The sequence below is a fragment of the Emydura macquarii genome, unplaced genomic scaffold (genome assembly GCF_026122565.2).
Source record: "Emydura macquarii macquarii isolate MOO-44397 ecotype Brisbane River unplaced genomic scaffold, CSIRO-AGI_Emac_v2 contig_2205, whole genome shotgun sequence".
Classification (NCBI taxonomy): Eukaryota; Metazoa; Chordata; order Testudines; family Chelidae; genus Emydura; species Emydura macquarii.
The window spans coordinates 25704437-25723728 of NW_027132342.1; the positions used below are offsets into that span (position 1 = coordinate 25704437).

The following is a 19292-nucleotide window of genomic DNA, read 5'->3' on the forward strand; positions in this document are numbered from 1 at the left end:
ACCTCCCGCTGTTTAGGTTCTGGTTTTACTGCACCTTTCTGAACTAAATCAATAGGGGATTAAATTCTTAGATGTCGTGGTGCCCCATCACAGCCCCAGAAAGGTCATGATCTTCTGCAAAGCAGCTGTAAACTTCCAAGACTTAAATAGAGTTTTTATTCTTTTTAAATTTTGAAGTCTAGTTATAATCTTAGGCAAGAATCTGCATGTTATAAGCAAGGGTAGGGCTATGCTGTGCCAGAGCTAGGCAGAGAAGATCTTGGGACAGGTTCCTCACCTAGTGTAAATTGTCATAGATCCACTGCCTTCAATGGAACTATACAAATGTACAACAGCTGAGGATCTCCTCCATTGTGTCACCCCTCAGCCACTGAGACCACATTTTCTCTATAGGTAGGACAGCAGTCATGCTGCAGGAGACTTTGACTACTTCAGGACAAAACGATTCTTGGAATCATTGTAGCATAATGCATCTCTACACCCAACAAGGGTTGTGGCAGTATTTCACAGTGCAACCCTATATAATCTATTAATAAGAATGGCCATACTGGGTCAGACCAATGGTCCATCTAGTCCAATATCCTGTCTTCTGATAGTGACCAATGCCAGGTGTTTCAGAGGGAATGAACAGAACAGGTAATCATCAAGCGAGCCATCCCATCACTCATTTCCAGCTTCTGGCAAACAGCAATTCCTAACCATCTGGCTAATAGCCATTGATGGACCTATCCTCCATGAATTTATCTAGCTCTTTTGTGAACCCCATTATAGTCTTTATGATTGTATAGTCTATCATCTATTCTAAGACTCATATTTTCATCATAAATTCTAGACATATACTTTTCAATGTTAAACTTTTCTACATTTCAGATGGGAAGAAAACTGGTATTTCGCTCACAGCCTCCAGAGATTAGACAGGAGGAGGTGTGCCTGAAAGATATCAGCACGAAAACACAGGACGACATACTGTTTTTCACTTGAGTTTAAAAGTGCTTGTACCTCCTTAAAGACAATGATACTGTGTTGTATCTTATCTTCCTACTCAATTCATCTAGAGCAAAATATTAATATTCTGGATTGTAGTTTATAACAGAATTTACTACCAAAGAGGATTTATTACTAATGAGCAGGGATCCTTAGTATGTAAGTAGTAAACCTACTTTGTATATAGTGTGTGGACCCTCCCCACCCACTCCGTATTTCTTCACTGCTCATTCTGTAACATGTACTACCACTAACAGAGAAAAATGCCATTCCCACAGCTCCTTCATTACACTCCAGTGTATGCATCTTAGAAAGACAGCTGTTTGCAGCAGTAAAAAGATCCCAATCAACTTATGAGCTGCTCTATGATTGCAGTACAATGAAAGAGATAGGATGTCCTCTTTCCTTCATAAAGTGATGTGCTACTATCCTGTTGATATGCATAACTTTAAAGACAAAGTTTACCATTAAGATGCAGGAGTGCACCTTTAAGAATAGAATAAAGTAGAACATACAGTAAGATGAAATGACATCTTAAAATACTGTCAGCTATGTAATCTTATTTCAGATTGAAAGATTTCTTCCCTAGCATTAATCTTGCAACAATCTTTAAAAGGTTTGACTTTAAATTAGATGAGTTTATATAGTTCAAAGTTTTCCTCCATATGAGAATGTAGTAAACAATAACAAGTTAAGAATTTTATAGAAATCTGTACAGTAAAACTTAAAACTCCTTAACACAAGTTGTGAAAAACTGATCTTTATTTACCAAAAATATACAAATTTATTCTCTCATTTCTCCATCTTCTTCTTCTTCTTCAACACCTCTGATGTACAGGACATTATTACATCTGTAAATAGAACCAGAAGTTCTCTTAAGTTTAATCATGTTTTTGTTCTACCTTTAACGCTAGCTTTAAACTAAGTTAAATGTTTTCAAAATTGAACTTGGACCAGCTACTTTTAAAAAAAGCAAACATCAACTTTATCAGGCCAACCAGTCATCATATATTGATGGTGATCCCACATTCCAGAGGCTTTTCAGATGGTTCATTTTCTAACTGTCCATTATAACAGCAGAGAAAAAAAGTTTTTAAAAGCATGACAAATTCATTATATACTAGACCAATTTATTTTTAAGCCCATATCCTGTAAACTTATGCCCATGCTTAACTTCAAGCACGTGTGTGTTTTCAGGAGCGAGGCCTTAATACATATACACTAATTTATTAGTACTCTGACAGTAAGTCACATACCAGTTGGAAATCTTCCCCCCCACACACACACACTATCTGCCACCTGCTGATACCTCTCCCTATTTAGAGACCCTTCATTTTTGTGAAACTGAAGTGCCTATTTAACTTCCTGATATTAGTAGTAACATTTTCCTCAGCTACTGACAAGCGATTCATATAAATAACCAATAAGAACCTAGAGAACCAATTCCTTTTGTAATGATGCCTTTTATTGTGAAACATGTATTTGTGTTACTTTCCCTCCCGGTAATATATAGTTTTTAGTATAATCCTTTAAGAAATAAATAGATACTAGAATTAATGTATTTAACATTGCAAGTTTTCTGATTGTTTTAGGCTGAGTATTAGGAGTTGAACAGTTATGTCCACCTACAAATGTAACATGTCTACTATGTAAGTTAGGAAATACTCTAAGTTGATAATTACCTTATCAAAACTTCACCAAGGTGTCCAGACAATGCACCATCTATGTATTCTTCTGTGTTTGCAAGCTTTTAGAAAAGGAAGAAAATATTAGCACAATTGTTTGGAGAAAATTTTCAGCCTGCAATCAAACTGTTGTAAGGCTAAGATCATTCTACAGGGGTTAATGGGCCTTTTTGGAGACTGAGTCTGTTCAATAGTAATTGTACCTCCTTAGAACACTTCATTTTATTATGAATTTAGCTTAGCATATTTCACTTTTCATGTAAGAATTTGACCAGAAACGTTTAATATATAGCAAAGTATTGTCTACTGCTCTAGAACTAGTCTACAAACTAAAGTTTGTGGAAGTGCACTCTTGAGGAAATTAAAAACAAGTTTGTCATCATTTAGACTTCAAAGTGCTAATTACTACCAATGACACCACTAATAAATCAATGCTGATATATAGCCCTTTTGATCAGCTGTCAATCCAATCTTACCTTCATCTGGAAGAAGACTGCTGCCCTGCACAACGAGCACTGGAGAGCTAGGTAGGTAGCTGGGCACAGGGTTGAGCAGAACAGGAGCAGTGGGCTCCATGCCTACGACTTATTATTTGATACCAGGCAAATCACTCATTCCCCCCCCCCCCCCACTCTCCCCATAATAATTCTAACCCCCGTCCTCAGCTGTGGGATCTCACATCCCCTCTGGACAACTGTAACACATACACACCCCCAGCTCTGGGCCCCCTCTGAAGCCGGCTCCCCCCAGTCCCTTCTGAACAACCCTGACACACACACACACACACACACACCTTTAAACTGCCCCCACCGCACAACCCTGGACCGCTCCTCCAGCTCTACCCACTCCCCTCCCCCCCGAAAAATCCCAGACGACGCAGCCCCCCCAGACAACCCCGGACCCCCCCTCCCCAGCCCAGGCTGCCCGAGGGGGCGGATCTCCCGCAGCCCTTTGGGGCTGTCGGAGCAGAGCCCCCCGGGGCGGGGCGGGGCGGGGCGGTCGCGGCTCGGCTACCACTGACCTGCATGTTCATGTAGCCATCGACAGACACCAGGTAGCCCTTGTACTCCATCCCCCACTTCAGCTTCACCATCACCGGCTTCCCCGTCAGCCCGTTCAGGAAGGGCTTGGGGTTCAGGGGCAAGCTCTGCGGGGCGCAAGTCACCACAACAGCGGGGTCAGAGCGGGCGGCCAGGCTCCGCAACAGCAGCCGCGCCCCGGGCCTCACCCGCCCCGCCCCATCCCGTCCCCTACCGCCCCTCACCCGCCACCGTTGGCACCCCCTCCCCCCTCGCGGCGCACGCGGACGGGCAGCGGCCCCCTCACCATGGTAACGCGGCCTGGCACAAGGCAGCGGTAAAAACAAAAATTACTCGCCGGGCCGCCACACGTGCGCCCGCCCGAGTCGGAGACAGGCCGGAAATGACGCGTCTTCCGCGCCTCCACTTCCGAGAGCGCGCAGTGACCTCTTGCCTTTCCACCCCCACGGAAGCCTGGCTCCCATTGGGCACCGGGCCTAGCGCGCGAACGGACGAGCCGAGTCCTGACTGGCAGGCGCGCGAGACTAGCGACGCGTGAAAATCCACGCCCCCTCCCCTGCGGTAGGGGCGGTGCGTTCTCCTGCCCGGTAGCCTAGCGACCACTTTCCGCCCCGCCCGCGTGTGTTGTTCAGGCTAGGGCTCGAACCTGCGGCTCTTTAGAGGCTTTATGATGGGGAGCGGTGGGGGGAGACACAGGCTGTCCCCAGGGCCCGTGGGGAGACTCAAGCGCTGTTGCCACAGCTTGGGGGTGCCTCACCCTCTCTGTTTGTGTGTGTTTCCTGTGCTGCATCTAGGGTGACCAGCTAGCAAGTGCGAACAGTCGGGGTGGGGGCAGTAGGTGCCTATATAAAACAAACCCCTGAATATCAGGATTGTCCCTATAAAATTAGGACAGCCGGTCACCCTAGCTCAGTGGTCCCCAAACCTTTCCTTCATGTCCACCCCCTTACTCACTCTGCACCTCCCTTGGGTGCTGCGGTTAGGAGCCAGGAGCCACGGGTGGAGCTGGGGGCCATGGTCGGGGCCATGAGGTGTGGGCCAGGGCTGGGGGCTGTGATTGGGAGTGGGGCTATGGCCAGGAGCACAGCTGCGGTAGCGAGCTGGGTCAGGAGTGAGGCCAGGGCTGCAGCTAGGGTCACAGCTAGGAGCAGAGCCACAGGCCGAAGGCTGGAGCTGCAGCTGAGGGTGGGGCCAGAGAGGAGCTGGGGGCAGAGTGCAGCTGGGTGACACTCCCTCCCTGCCCCCTATGGGGGCCAGACCAGCCCTGCCAGGGGTCCCTGAGCATTCCTTTACACCCCCGGGGGGTGCATCCCACAATTTGGGAACCACTGCATTGGCTGCATCCCTGTGAGGGAGGGAAGTGCTAGGGAAGACAGAGCAACCCAGTGAGGTGACCAAGGTCAAGCCAGGCCAGCTGGACTGTGGCAGAGATCAGGGAATTGAACCAGGCACCCTAGCTGCTGGATTGTCCTTCCTGCCAGGTTGCAAAGCTTGTTTCATGGCATTGATCCTTTGGTTGTGGACTGGGGTCCCTTGGTGAGAAGCTGTCGGGGCACTCCCACACCCAGTGTCATCATGAAGTTTTCAGTGCTTCTTCACTTTTGAAAATTACTGAACCATTTTGTCTCAAAATATTTCCAAATAAATGATAAATTCATTCCCAAGCTGAAAATGAACCTGTTAAATTTGAGCAAAAAATGTTTTTAAAAAAGTGAAAGGTCATTGCAGGATTTGGGTTAATGGGATCATTGCTACATACAGGTGCTTAGAATTTCATTTTTTATCTTTCTGGCTACCATCAGATTCACAAACTGAAGTTTGTCCAGTGAAAGATATTACCTTACTCTCTGTTGCCTCTGATAAACTGGGAACAACACGGTTACAAAACTGCAAACCAGAGTCATTCTCATCCTGGAAGTGAATGTAGTGCAAGTGTATATATTTATCCAGAAGGTGGCAGTGCTTAATTTACATCAGGCCTGTCTGGAAAGTATCTGGTGGAGCCCTCTAGTGAGAAATCCCTTTTCATACAAAGCCAGTTTTTTTCCAATTCTGTGTTTCTTGCAATATTTTGAAATAGAGCAAAGCACAGTGAACTGAATTTCTTTTTGAAGAGTCATTGATAGGGTAGGGTATTTTAATTAATATGGACGTGGAATTATAGAAACTAAAGATGGAAAAAATGCCACTTAGCTCATCTAGTCTATGTCCCTGCCAGTGCAGGATTGGAAGCTGCAATATAGTTTTAAATCTCAGGCAATGGAACTACTACTACTTCTCTTGGCAATAGAATGCACAGAGTGTCCTTCCTGACTTGCTTACACTTATGAAACTTTAGCTGTGTTGCTGTAATTATAACTCCCTTCAGACCTAATAAATACCATCTTTGTAACATTTAGTAATCCATGAGTTAGCATCTCAGTCTCATAGCAGGATATGATCAGACAAGAATTTGCCCCAATATATAGAGGTCCTTTTGAGACTGAGGTTACTGTACACATTAAGTATGGGTTTTTTTCTGCTTAACACTCAATATATTCAATTCTTCGTGTGCAAGGTGTGTGTACTTCCAAGCAGTATCCATTCCTCTGTGTATTGTATCCCCCAAATCATTGGCAAATTCCTTCTGCCTCCATACTGTTCAAAGAAATAGTTCCACCCTGATTAAATTATAGTAGTATTATGGAGCCAAATCCTGTGCCCTTCTCCAAGACCACAGAGGTCTCCACATATAGTGGGACAGGTGCTTTTACACTGCACAATTGCGTGAGTGGGATTGGGTGTGTGAGTGCTAGAGTTCTACTCCTTGGGCTTCAGCGCAGCTACATTCAGCTTCCTTCTGGATCTCCACATAGAATGGCTTGGGGCCGGGGAAGAGAGTAGCCTCTTTTATATTGCTTCCCACAGAGTGGGGAAACAGGAGTGCCTCTGGCTGCTGGAGTTTCAGGACTGCAATAGTGACCAAGTGTGGCTAACCTGTCAGTTTACAGTCTATAGAGGAAGATTCTTTCCCTAGCCTCTGTGGAGGCCTCCTGTGCCAAGCCCAGCTGCTGGGGATTTGAGTGAGGAAGATTTGGGTGATTATGATTATTTTTATTTATAAAGTACCAAAAGCATGCTCAGTTCTCTGTTTCTGTTAGCACTCAAAATGTATGTGATTGCCCCTTGAGCCATGTCTGTTGGACAGTAGAAGCAATATCAGAATCAAACAAATGAAGCTTATTATTTTGGCATTTCTATTAGCAAGATTCAGTTTATGGCAGCTGAGAAAGCAACTCTGAATGTGTTATAAATTTTATACAAGGAATAGAGGAAGAAGTATTGTATAGTAAAAGCATGAACACGACCATATTTAGGAAATATTACATAGCAAAACATTTTAGACAACTGAAGCCAGAGAATTTGACTGCCTACTTCCAGTAACACAGTATGCTGTGGCAAAACACCAGTAAGGTTAAGCTGAGTCACTTAGGAAGGTTTTCTTTGTGGAAACTACTTTAGTTCTTTCTTGATATGATTGCTAACTATAAATATGTATCTGTTATTACTACTATAATAATTTTAATATTTAACACTTCTATAGTATTTCTCATCTGCAGACATTAGGCCCAATGCAGCCATATTTGAGCACCCATATCTCTGACTGACTTCATTAGGAGTTTTGAGGGTCAAACAATGCAGGATCAGGAGCATTCACATTTAATCCTGACAGCTCCTCTGAGAGGTAGGTAAGTATTATTAGGATGAAACCAAACCAGAAAAAATTATGTGAGTTGCCCAAGGTCATAGGAGTCAGTGTTGGTAGAACTCAGGAGTTCTTGACTCCCAGTCTCATAATCAGTACTAAACCATAGTTTCTCAACCTGTGGTACGTATACCCCTGGGGGTATGCGAGACACAGGCAGGGGGTACACGGTGAAAAACCCAGTGAAGGGAGGTGGGCAGCAGCCACCAACTTCTGGGGAAGCCAAGCGGCAGCCTCCAATGTCCTGCTTGGTCCCAGCTCCCAGGTGGGATCCTGGTGGCAGCTGGGCTCACAGCCAGGTGACAGCCACCCGTGCCCCAGCTCTGAGACGAGAGACAGCCTCCTGCACCGTGGCTTGAAGATGAGCAGCAGCTGCCTGCCACCTGCCCACATCCCCGGGTCCCAACCTGTGCAGAAGTCTCCTCCACCCCAGCTCGGAGCAGGTGGCAGTGGTCCACCTCCTGGGCTGGCAGCCAGGTGGCAGCTGCCTGCAATTTGACCAGGTGGCAGCTCCCCTCCCCAGCTCAAAGCCCGGTGCCCAGAAAGCCAGGCAGAGAGCCCAGCGGCTTACCCACTCCTGGAGCCGGGCTCTACCCACAGGCTTACTTGTCAATGTCACTGCTCTAGTTGAGCAGTGACATTGACAACTATGACAGCCCCAGATTTTACCAGTATAAAAATGTTAAGATGGGCCCACACAGTGTGATTTGGCCTGTACCCCGCTAGGGTTAGCCATAGGGAGCGCTGCTATCCACTCTGGTGGGCTGCTACTGCCTGCTCATATCTCACAAGTTCCTGCCTGTGTGAGGAGAACACCGCATGACCCCGTCATCAGGCCATAGTGATTGGCTGGCGTTGACCTTTGGTCCTATATGGAGGAAGGGAAGGAGGAAGGCGGGGAGAAACAGGAGGGGGTTCTGTGATCTGCCACAGCTGCACCGCATTGCAGAACTCAGAACTCTCCTGCTTTACAAGAAATACAGTTGTCCAGTGGTAAAGGGGGAAAAGATTGTATTTCTCAGAGTGGAAAATTGAGTGTTGGGGTACTTATTAACATTTTCAGTAGTTAGGGGGTACTTGCTACTTAAAAGGTTGAGAAACACTGTACTAAACCACATTTCAGTGGTCTCACTAACTGTATGTTGGGTCTATTGCCATTTTGTGTTGTGCTGCTGATGGAAAGATATGTTTGGCCAAAAGTATAGAATACATCACTGTATATGGTGTTACACATTGTACTGTTCTGAGTACTGGATAGCTTGGTTGATCCGGAAATTGACTCATTTTTCTCAGCTAATTTTCAGCAAATTTGCTGTTTACTGTGTGAATACAATCATTCTGTTTTGGAGACAGTTTGCTTACATGGGTCTTGACTCTGTTCCTCTGCACAGGGGTGAATTTCACCCTTTGTCCTCTGTATTTTCCCTGGTTTTGTAACAACATGCATTCTTCTCTGCCTTTAGATCAGGATATTTAGGCAAACACTCAACAGGAAACAATCAGGAAAGAGCTTTTGTTTTACATCAATACAACCGTTGAATTTTATGTGTTTGGATGTTATTTTATTTCTATGCACAGGGATGGGAAACTCACCCGACTGCTTACATTTTGTTCCTAAGGAAACACATTATGCAGCAGGACATCCGATGGCAGTGACACTTCAATGCAGAAATACGTTATACTATGTTATCTATGCAAGTCAAACACTGATTGACATCACTCATACACCATCACCCTGTAATATCAGCCAGAGAAGACTAGTTCCTGTTCAGCTCTTATTGCTGTGAGAAAGATGAGCTGTTCAGTATTATTTCCTGGTTGAAGCTGAATTTGCTGAGAAAGGAACTACCAGCAATAAGCCTGTTATGCCAGCCATAGACTCACTTCAGAGTCACCCAAGTTCCTTTTTCAACTCGATCTGAAAGTTAAACAACCTCCTCCTTCCCCAAATGGGGCATTATTGTAAATAGTAACTTTGACTGCGGCACCTTATTCTCATTTCAAGAAAGTCACTTTTTATACCTGCACAATGTATCTAGGCTAGGAGGTTGCACCAGTGGTGCAACTACTTCGATTTGGCTACACTGGTACAGAAAATCCAGTATAGACAAGCCCCTGTGGCAATCAAAGGAAAGTAAGGTCATGTCTACACTTAAAAGCTTACTGCGGCACAGCTGTATACAATGCAGCTGTGCCGCTGTAAGAGTGCTCATGTAGCCACATTATGCCGAAGAGAGAGAGCTCTCCTGTCAACATAATAAAACTAACTCAATGAGTAGCAGTAGCTATGTCGGCAGGAGAGCGTCTCCCGCCAACAGCGCTGTGCACATGAGCACTTATGCCAGCAAAATGTATGTCACCTATGTTTTTTCACACTCCTGAGTGATAACATTTTGCCGACATAGGTGCTAGTGTAGACATGGCCAAAGAAAGACATGAAGGTGCACACATCTGATTAAAGGGTGGTATGGAGCTATGTCCTCAGAAGAGGGGCTCCAGCAGGATACTGGGCCTTTCCAGGCATTCATTTACATCAGTGTAAATCCAAAGTTGCTTCATTGACTTCAGTAAAGTTAATCCTGATTTTTACTGGTGTAACTGAGAGCAGAATTTGGCCCTTTAGCTTCATTGGTCATTTTGATTTTGTAACCAACAAAGCTTGGGAGCTTCCTGCTTGAGAGACCAACTCTTTCCCCACGTCATCATGCCACACTTGCAGTCAGCAGAAGCTCTTGAACTGGATCCCCCTTGATTTAAAACAGAGTTGTCTGGGGGTAAAACATTGTCCATGAGGGGCCCTCAGTTCTGGAACAAGCTCCCCACCCTGATCCAAAATAATCCTGGTCCATTGACCTTCAGGACACATTGCAAGGTGCAGCTATCTGCGTGGGCTGTTGTGGCGGGTGGGGTTTGATGCGGTTGGCTGTGGGAAGAGAGTGTGTAGGGGCTGAGTTCCATCACAGACCAAGCTGCTATTTAAATTTATTTTTGTCACTGTAACTTGGTTTGGCCTTTTAAAAAATTAAATAAATACATAGAATTAATAAATACTTCTCAATCAGGGTATATTTCTGGGTTATTCTGATAGTCAGAGTATAAATGTGTTGCTTGCGATGCTCTCTGTAGGCAGACTTTTCTTTAAATAACCCAGTCCAAGCATTTGTACAAGGATAGCAAAAAGACCAATGGGCATCAGATTGGAAAGAGAGCAGGTTGGTGGAGGAAAATACTCACTAAAGTCTGTCATAGATATGGGCTATGAACTGTGTAAATTAGCTGATCTCATTATAGGAAGGAGCACTAATTCCATTTAGTGATTCAGCTTCATCTGAACATTTCCCCTTCGAGAATAAGGCCAAAATTATTACGGGGTTTGTTACCCAATTAACAGACACTGCTATAAACAGCCAGAGAGAGTGACATGGAGGAGAAGGAAGAAACAGGCCTCAAAGACCGGTGGGAAAATATGAAGACATGGGAGAGTACAGGGTGGCTGGACAAAAATAAGAGACTGAAGGGTGAAGTGGAGGAGCATTACGTTGCAAAGGATCATAGAAGAAGGTTAGAGGAGTATCAGAGACTAAGGGAGATAAAAACAACCACCCATCTCTATGAATTTGTGTGAGGAAGGAACAGCAAAGGCTTTTCTTTGTGGGAAAGGGAGATTCATTCCTACAATTCTCCCTCTCCCATCAGCCTCTCAGTGCACAGCAAGTGGAGTGCTTATCTATATGATCAGAGAATGGTAGGTTCTCTAGTCTCGCATCAAATTTAGGAATGAGCCACCATTTGGGAATACTGCCTCTTGACAGGTCTCTCAGGTCTCAAAACCTGGGTTTTGAAAATACTGGGCAAGAAGGCATTCCATGAAGAAACGCAAGCAGCGTCGGTTACGAGTGTGATATTTTTACAACATTTCTATACCAGCAAAATCTTAAGTTATACCACCATAAAAGTGCTTGTGCCATGATAGCTTATTTTACTCACCAAACTGAAATAAGCTAAACTGGCAAAAGCACTGTATAAGATGTGTCTCCACTAGCTGAGTTTTGTGGGTATAGCTATATCAACAAATGTTAGGCCTAGCGTGGGTCTACATTGCAATCAAAGGTGTCATTGAAGTTTGTGTATGCATACCATGGCGAGTAATCTAGCTAGAACGGCTAAAGATAGCAGTGAAGACATGGCAGCATGGACCCCATCGTGAGCTAGCAACGTGAGTACATACCCAGGGTTCCAGGTGGGCTTGTACAGCTCATACAGGGGTCCATGCTGCTGTATCTTCACTGCTATTTTTAGCTGTGGAGGTGTGACGAAGTGTTTAAACCCTTAAACAAAGGGGTTAAAGAGCTGCTATGGGCAAGGCTGGTCGTGCCCTCTGGCCCTGTCAATCATGTCAAGGGTGGAATAAGGGTTTAAGAGCAGGAAAAGTTCCAGCCAGTTGCTGGGCAGCTCTGGGAGAGAGAGCAGACTCTACAGCTCCCAGGAGGGACTCTGGAAAGCTTCAGGGTAACTGCCTTCAAGAAGGTCACCCACTGATCTCCCTCACGCCTACAAAGAGACAGCAGACTCTAGCATACCAGCCCGGCAGGATAGGTTCGTCAAGCCCCAAGGCGAGCTGCTAGGGGTGGTCGGTACTGTTATCCTCTATCTCTCATGGGGTGAGAGCAGCTGGGACTATACTGAAAGAACTTAAGGAGTGGGAGCCAGGAGCCCCCATGCATTTCAAATGCAGTCAGACTATTTGGCTCAATTTTGTATCATGGAGACTCCTGTTTATGCAGAAAGGGTTGCCCACTGGGATTTGCAGCACACAGTCAGTATGAGATGCCTGTCAGTAACCTGAGAATTGTAACAAATAGTGGAGAATACAGGCAAATGATCACCCTTCAGGTAAGGGGAAGTGCAAAAGAAAAAGTTTCTTACACTTGTGAGCTGCCTAAGCAACATGGACTTGGAAAGGCTACTGAAATCTGCAGTGTAGTTGTAGCAGTGTAATTCCCAGGATATTAGAGAGACAAGGTAGGTGAGATAATATCTTTATTGGACCAACTTCCGTTGGTGAGAGAGACAAGCTTTTGAGCAACACAGAGCTCTTCTCAGGTCTAGGAAAGGAACACCCAGCCTCATGGCGTGAGGGAGATCAGTGGGTGACCTTCTTGAAGGCAGTTACCCTGAAGCTTTCCAGAGTCCCTCCTGGGAGCTGTAGAGCCTGCTCTCTCTCTCCCAGAGCTAGTCCTACGATCTCTCATGAGACCCCCGTTTGAACCAATGGCAATATGCTCACACTTACACCTAGCTATGAAAACTGCCTTTCTTGTTACCATCACCTTGGCCTGACGGGTGGGAGAAATCTCAGCCCTCGGGCCATCTGCCATATACTGTGTTTCACCAGGACAAAGTCACACTTTGTCCACATCTCAAGTTTCTTCCCAAAGTCATAACATCTTTTCACTTGAACCAACCCATACACCACCCATTTTCTTTCCCAAACCACATAGCAATCAACGAGATGCAGCTCTCCATACACTTGACATAAGGAGTGCATTATCTTTCTACCTCGACAGAACAGAACCATTCAGAAAATCACGTCTATTCATATCCACCACCGAGAGATCAAAGGGTGATGCTATATCAAAACAACACCTTTCTAAATGGATTTCACAATGCATACGCCTCGCATATGAATTCCATAATGAACAAGTTTCTACCTCAATAAGGACACACTCCACATGGGTATTGTCTACCTCCATTGCATTTCTGAACAATGTTCCAATTACTGATATATGTAAGGCGGCCACATGGGTGTCCTCACATACTTTCGCCCAACACTATGCTGTCATGCAGGATTCCTTTGCAGACACTATTCTTGGATGCACAGTCTTGTCCTTGAGTATACTAACTGCTCCGAAGCTTCAACCTTCCCACTAGGGGCACTGCTTTGTAGTCACCTACAGTGGATCACCCATGGGTACATCACTCGAAGAAGAAGAGGAAGGTTACTCACCTTGTGCAGTAACTGAGGTTCTTCGAGAGGCGTGTTACCATGGGTGCTCCACTACCCGCCCTACACCCCTCTGCTTCAGAGCATAACATATGAGCTCTGCGGCAGGTAAGAAACAGGGCAGTTGGACCGCACAGTGCTATGTATACTTCCCACACACTGTGCAAGGCAGGAAAGGTGTGCATGTGCAGCCCAATGGGCACCGCTATTGAAGATCTCTGACTCCAAATGCAAAGGTGCTGCTGTACCTACAGTGGAGCACCCCTGGGGACATACGTCTCAAACAACCTCAGTTACTGCACAAGGTGAGTAACCTCACATCAAATTCAAGGATAAACAATCCTGTCAGCTGTATTATTGTGTGGAGACCTAAAGAATTTTAGTGGCAGAATGATTTCACTTTAAGTAACCTGTCAGACAATTCATTATAAAGTCAGCAGCATGGTAGCTAACACGGAAAAAATTGGTGTGTCAAAAGAATAATACTGCACTTTATCTGTGCATGACACTGACATGTTAACTAGCTAACATGCATTTAAAAAGCAGAGCTCTTCTCTTATCCATCAAGACTGAGTCATCCTCCTCCTTCTCTGTCAAGTTACTTGTGCTCTAGAAATACACATAAATCATTGCTAATCTATCTATATCTGCCATGTCTTACTGTATGTCACTTATCTAGCTATTTAGAGTCTAATTTTGCATCCCTTACTTAAACTGAATAGCAGTAATGTCACTGAGGCCTGGTCTACACTACAGACTTTTGTTGACCAGAATCAGCTTTTTGTGCCAAAACAGTGGTGGTATATACACTGCAATCCCCCTTCCACACTCACCAACCCAACTCCCCTGATTTTGTGACAAAATAAAACCACTGTGATGAGAGGTGTAGAGCTTTTTGTGCCAAACTTTTAGCAACAAAGCATCAGTGTAGACACCATGGTTATGTCATAGTAAATGGTTTCCAGAAAGAGTCCCACAATGCCCATCCTGACCACTCTGGCCATCAGTTTGAACTCCATTGCCCTGCAGCCATCCACCCCTTCCCCTTTAAAGTCCTGGGAATTTTTGAAATTCCACTTTCTGCTTGATCAGCGTGGAAAGCTCACATTGCATCTTCCCAGCTGACCATGGGAGCTCCATGCAGCAAACGCTCTCCCACTTGGAGCACACTAGAGCTTCTGGATCTGATCTGCATTTAGGGAGAAGAGGCTGTGCAATCGCAGCTCCACTCCAACTGAAGGAATTTAGATATGTATGGTCAAATTTCTCATTTAATGGCGGAGAAGGGCTATGACTGGGACACACTGCAGTGCCATGCAAAAATCAAGGTGCTGCGGCAGGGGTACCAAAAGGCCAGGGAGTCAAACTATTACTCTGGTGCAGAGCCAAAGACCTGCCACTTCTATAAGGAGCTGGAAGCCATCCCCAGTGGTGATCCCACCTCCACCGCCAAGAGACCCATGGATACCTCCGTCTACCCTCACCCTTAGCTTCACAAATATTATGGAGCATACAGCAGGTGGCTATAACCATGGGAATATTTTCCTTATTTAGGTCTAAGATGCCATAAAGGCATTGTCAGAAGCTTTTAATCTGCCAAATGCACATTCAACGGTCATTCGGCACCTGTTCAACCTGTTATTGAAGTGTCCTTGCTGCTCTCCAAGTTTCTCATATAAGACTTAATGAGCCATGGCAGTAAGGGGTAGGCTGGATCTCCCAGGATCACTATGGGCATTTCCACATCCCCCACTGGAATCTTTTGGTCTGACAAGAAAGTCCCTGCTTGCAGCTTTCTGTAGAGGCCAGAGTTTCTGAACATGAGTGCATCATGCACCTTTCCTGATCAACCTGATATCAGTGAAATGCCCACGGTGATCCACAAGCACTTGCAATACTATAGAGAAGTATTCCTTTCTATTGATGTACTCTGAGGCCAAAATTGGAATCTGCGTGCCATCTGTTGCCCCACCATAGTTAGGAAATCTCATTGCTGCGAAGCCATCCACTATTTCATGCACATTTCCTAGAGTCACAGTCCTTCATAGCAGAGTGAGGTTAATGGCCCTGTACACTTGCGATAACACAGCACCAGTGGTGGACTTCCCGACTCCAAACTGATTAGCAACCAACCATTAGCAGGCTGGAGTGCCAGGTTCCACATGGCAATTGCCATGTGCTTCTCCACCGAGAAGGTAGTTCTCATTCTGGTGTCCTTGCTCTGCAGGGCAGGGGCGAGCTCCACACAGAATTCCATGAAGGTGGCTTTGCACATTCAAAAGTTCTGCAGCCACTGCTCATCATCCCAGACCTGCATAATGATGCGATTCCCACCATTCAGTGCTTGTTTCATGTGGTACACCGTTTGCAGATGCTCCATGAATGCAAACAGTAATCTGTATCGTTTGTTTGCATCACATATATCAGGTCAGGCACCTCAGATTCCTGGTCCAATTGGGAGCTCATGATATACTGCGCGACCAGCCACGATGTGTTCAGAACACTGACAGCAACAGTGGAGAGCAGTGCAGGAGCCGTTCTTTCAGATAGAGATGGTGGGCACTGAGGAAACTGGGGCCATTGAAAAATGCTGCAGAATGCAATCAGAAACCCATGGAATGACAGGACGGAAATCTCTGCATCATGAGATGTTGAGCCTGGACCCATGATGCACTGCGATCCCCTCCGCTGTCCCACAACTCCTAGTGGCACAAGATGGCAAGTTGCACAGTGGGATGGCTGCCAACAGTGCACTGCTTTCACTGTCAATGCTAGAGCACCAACTGTGGACACGCTTTGGCGACACGAGTGCTGTGTTGACAGGCACAACCATTGTAAATACAGCAACTTTTTGATCATCACTATAACTTGCATTGACAACACTTTCTAGTGTAGACATGGCCTGAGTCCTTGGGATTAAGGGGAAGGCAGGGCCATAGCTCTGTCTTCCCTGAACTGGCCTACAGAGCCAGCCTGAAATGTTTAAAGAAGCAGGGTGCGCTATCCTAAAGGACAGTGCAGGGTGCATCCCAGGGAACTGGGGGAGAGATTGTACCTTTCAAAGTAACATCTAAGGTGGTGCGGCTTTGTATCCCCCTGCATTCTCCCTCCCCATATGGAGTGGTTTTGTCTTTTTCTATTTACCAACATATATTATATGAAGGAACCACATGGGCAAAGTGGGGGTGCAATCACCATGTTTATTAACTATGTGCAAGGCCTAGGTATAGATACACACTGCTGCTTTGGCAGGGTTCTGGTGGCTTCTGAAACAGGGCAGTGAAGGCGACTAGAAGGCTCACAAAAGACATACTACTCGGTTCCTATAAAGTACAGGTGCTGTACCTTGGATGGTACAGTTAATGTCAGTATATGTCAGTTAATGAGCCAATGATAGTCTCTTCCTCCATGCATTCCTCACCTCCAATCTGATATTTCAAAGAGCTGTGGCAAGAGCTAAAGGAAGAGACCCCCAGAATGACTCCAATGAATACAGAACACAACAGCCTACCTCTTGAGCAGGGAAAGCCAGGGCATATCTCAGGCTGCTTTCCTACTCTCTCCATTGGCTTCCATTTCGACGTCCTAGTCATTAGCTTGCCTTGCCCTACTCTTAACTCAATGTCATTTGTCTGTTTGGATGTAATGCCACAACTTTTGAATGCTCATCCAATCAATCCCAAAATGTCAAGGAATATTCTAGGCATCAGTGGGCAGAACCCTGTTGATTTTTGGTGAAAATCAGAAAACTGAAAGGGAGGAAGTGGAATCATACAGCACCCTTGGCATTAGGTGAGCAGAGCTAGCAGTTCAAACCACCTCTGTCTGGAATTGTCTGTATAAACCAAAGAACCGGTTGATGGCAGGCCATTATCACCTTCCCACATAACAATACCCCCGTCTCAGCTCTGCCCATCCTCCCACTACAGTTTAACATGTTGACACCAGGAATATCTTGTATCCCAGATAGAAAGAAAAGAATAAAAAGAATGGTGAGGGGAAGGTGGGGCACACAGAGTCCCTGTCATGGGGGAGGGTAGTAGGAATGGGTGAATACAGAGAACCCCTGGTTGGGGGTCAGAGAATGAGGGACACTGGTATAGTGGAGAAAGGAGGGCATTGGGGAATAAGTAGTCATAGAGGGCACACAGACTCTCTGGTGTGGCAGAGGGGGAGAATGGGGGACATGCCAGGGCTCTGTGTTCTCCCAAACCCCCCCCCCCATTCTCCTACACCCACCATTCTCCATACCAGGATCCCATATTCCCCCATATGTGGGCTGGAGGTCATAGGGGACACACACAGCCCCTGGCATGTGGCAGAGAGGAGAATGGGTGCACACACCTGGCAGGGTGGAGGAGAGGATGAGGGACCGTGGTATGGGGAGAAGGGAAAATGTGGGGGCACACAGAGCCCCTGCCATGGTGGGGAATGGGAATTTGGCGACACAGAACCTCTGGCAGTGGAGGAGAATGGGGGACCTGGTATGGGAAAAGGAGGTGGGGGAGAGAATAGGAAACATGGGGGCACACAGAGCCCCTGGTGTTGGGGGAGAATGGGAGGCAATGGTATGGAGAAAAGGTGATATGGGGGCACACAGAGCCCCTGCTATGTGGGGAATGAGGGGCACACAGCATCTCTATCATGAGGGAAGGGATGGGGGGTGAAGGAAGTCCCTTAAATAGAGAGGGATGGGAAGATGATGCACAGGGAGCTTGTGGGGGGAGTGGAACGATATAAGGAATCCCTGGTGGATGCAAGGGGCTCTGCCCAGAGAAGCAACAAAGTGTGTGAACCTCTAGTCCAGTGGTTCCCAACCTGTGGCCCACGGGGCCTTTCAAAGTGGCCCACTGCTCCCCTCCTACTGGCTGTGGAAGAGAGCTGCTGCATAAGGACCCAGGCGGAGTGTGTTGCTGCGGGGCTACAAGACTGGTGCAGGCTCCTTGCTGCAGCCAAGGGGACGGGAGATCAGTGCTCCCCCTTCCCCCTGGCTGTAAGAAGGAGCACAGCAAAGCGCTCCACCTGAGTCCCCAGGTATTGGGGTCCCTGCTGGAGCCAGAGGGAGGGGAGCACTGATCTTCTGTCCCCCTGGCTGCAGAAGGGAGCCACTGCCTAGAGACCCAGGTGTAGCGCACAGGGCTACAGGACGTGTGTGGTTTCCCTGCTGCAGCCAGAGGGATGGGAGATCAGCAATGAGGCAGTCTCCTCATTAAACTCCTTCTGTCTGGCTGCAGTAGGGATGGGGGCTGCTGGCAGAGACTGGTGGCCCTTCAGGGTTGTAAAAATTATATCTGTGGCCCTTGAGCCAAAAAGGTTGGGAACCACCGGTCTAGTCTTTGAGGCCCCTCAGTCAGCTGACTTCAATGAGATTGGAGATCTCTCCATTCAGGACCCTCAGAAACAAAGTAGGTGACAGTGTCCAAAGGGAAGTTTTAGAAAGCTGGAGAGGGAGAGAGGAGAATGAGTCCCAGCCTACCCATTGTCAGGGAATGCTTATTTTTTTGCAAATAGCCAAACAGAGACGATCAGAATTACTACACCCACAGCAACCAAAATAACCCAGAGTACTTCTGTCAGGTTTGGAAACCTCTGCTGAAAGAACAGAGTTACTATAGTGATGGGCCCTGTACGTATACCTAAGACACACATTGCTTTTATCAGCCCACGTTGAGAACATCAGTAGTTTCTGTTATATTTCAGCCACCCTAACCTTTCATTACACCTGATGCAATTAATGAAGAAGGAAAGGAAAGTCCTGTTTATAAGGAATAGCAGTGCCTTGGGGTGCCTCCCACCTGTGGATATTTAAAGGACAAGATGATAATCCAGATATG

The 19292-nt window shown here is 46.3% G+C and overlaps 2 protein-coding genes across 2 annotated transcripts in view; one reads left to right on the plus strand and one right to left on the minus strand.

Annotated features, from left to right (window-relative positions):
• The window catches only part of CCDC38 (coiled-coil domain containing 38), a 44979-nt gene extending 43244 nt beyond the window's left edge, over positions 1–1735 (plus strand). The window contains exon 15 of the mRNA XM_067559782.1: positions 871–1735. Within this exon, the coding sequence (XP_067415883.1) occupies positions 871–981 (111 nt within the window). The 3' untranslated portion in view covers positions 982–1735. The remainder of the gene's footprint in view (positions 1–870) is intronic.
• On the minus strand, positions 1729–4129 carry SNRPF (small nuclear ribonucleoprotein polypeptide F). The gene is made up of 4 exons (XM_067559781.1): positions 3996–4129; positions 3691–3816; positions 2667–2731; positions 1729–1835 (listed from the first exon to the last, which is right to left on the minus strand). Exons 1-4 carry the CDS (start codon positions 3996–3998, stop codon positions 1769–1771), a joined length of 261 nt encoding a protein of 86 aa, XP_067415882.1. The 5' UTR covers positions 3999–4129; the 3' UTR covers positions 1729–1768.
• Between the last annotated feature and the right edge of the window lie 15163 nt (positions 4130–19292).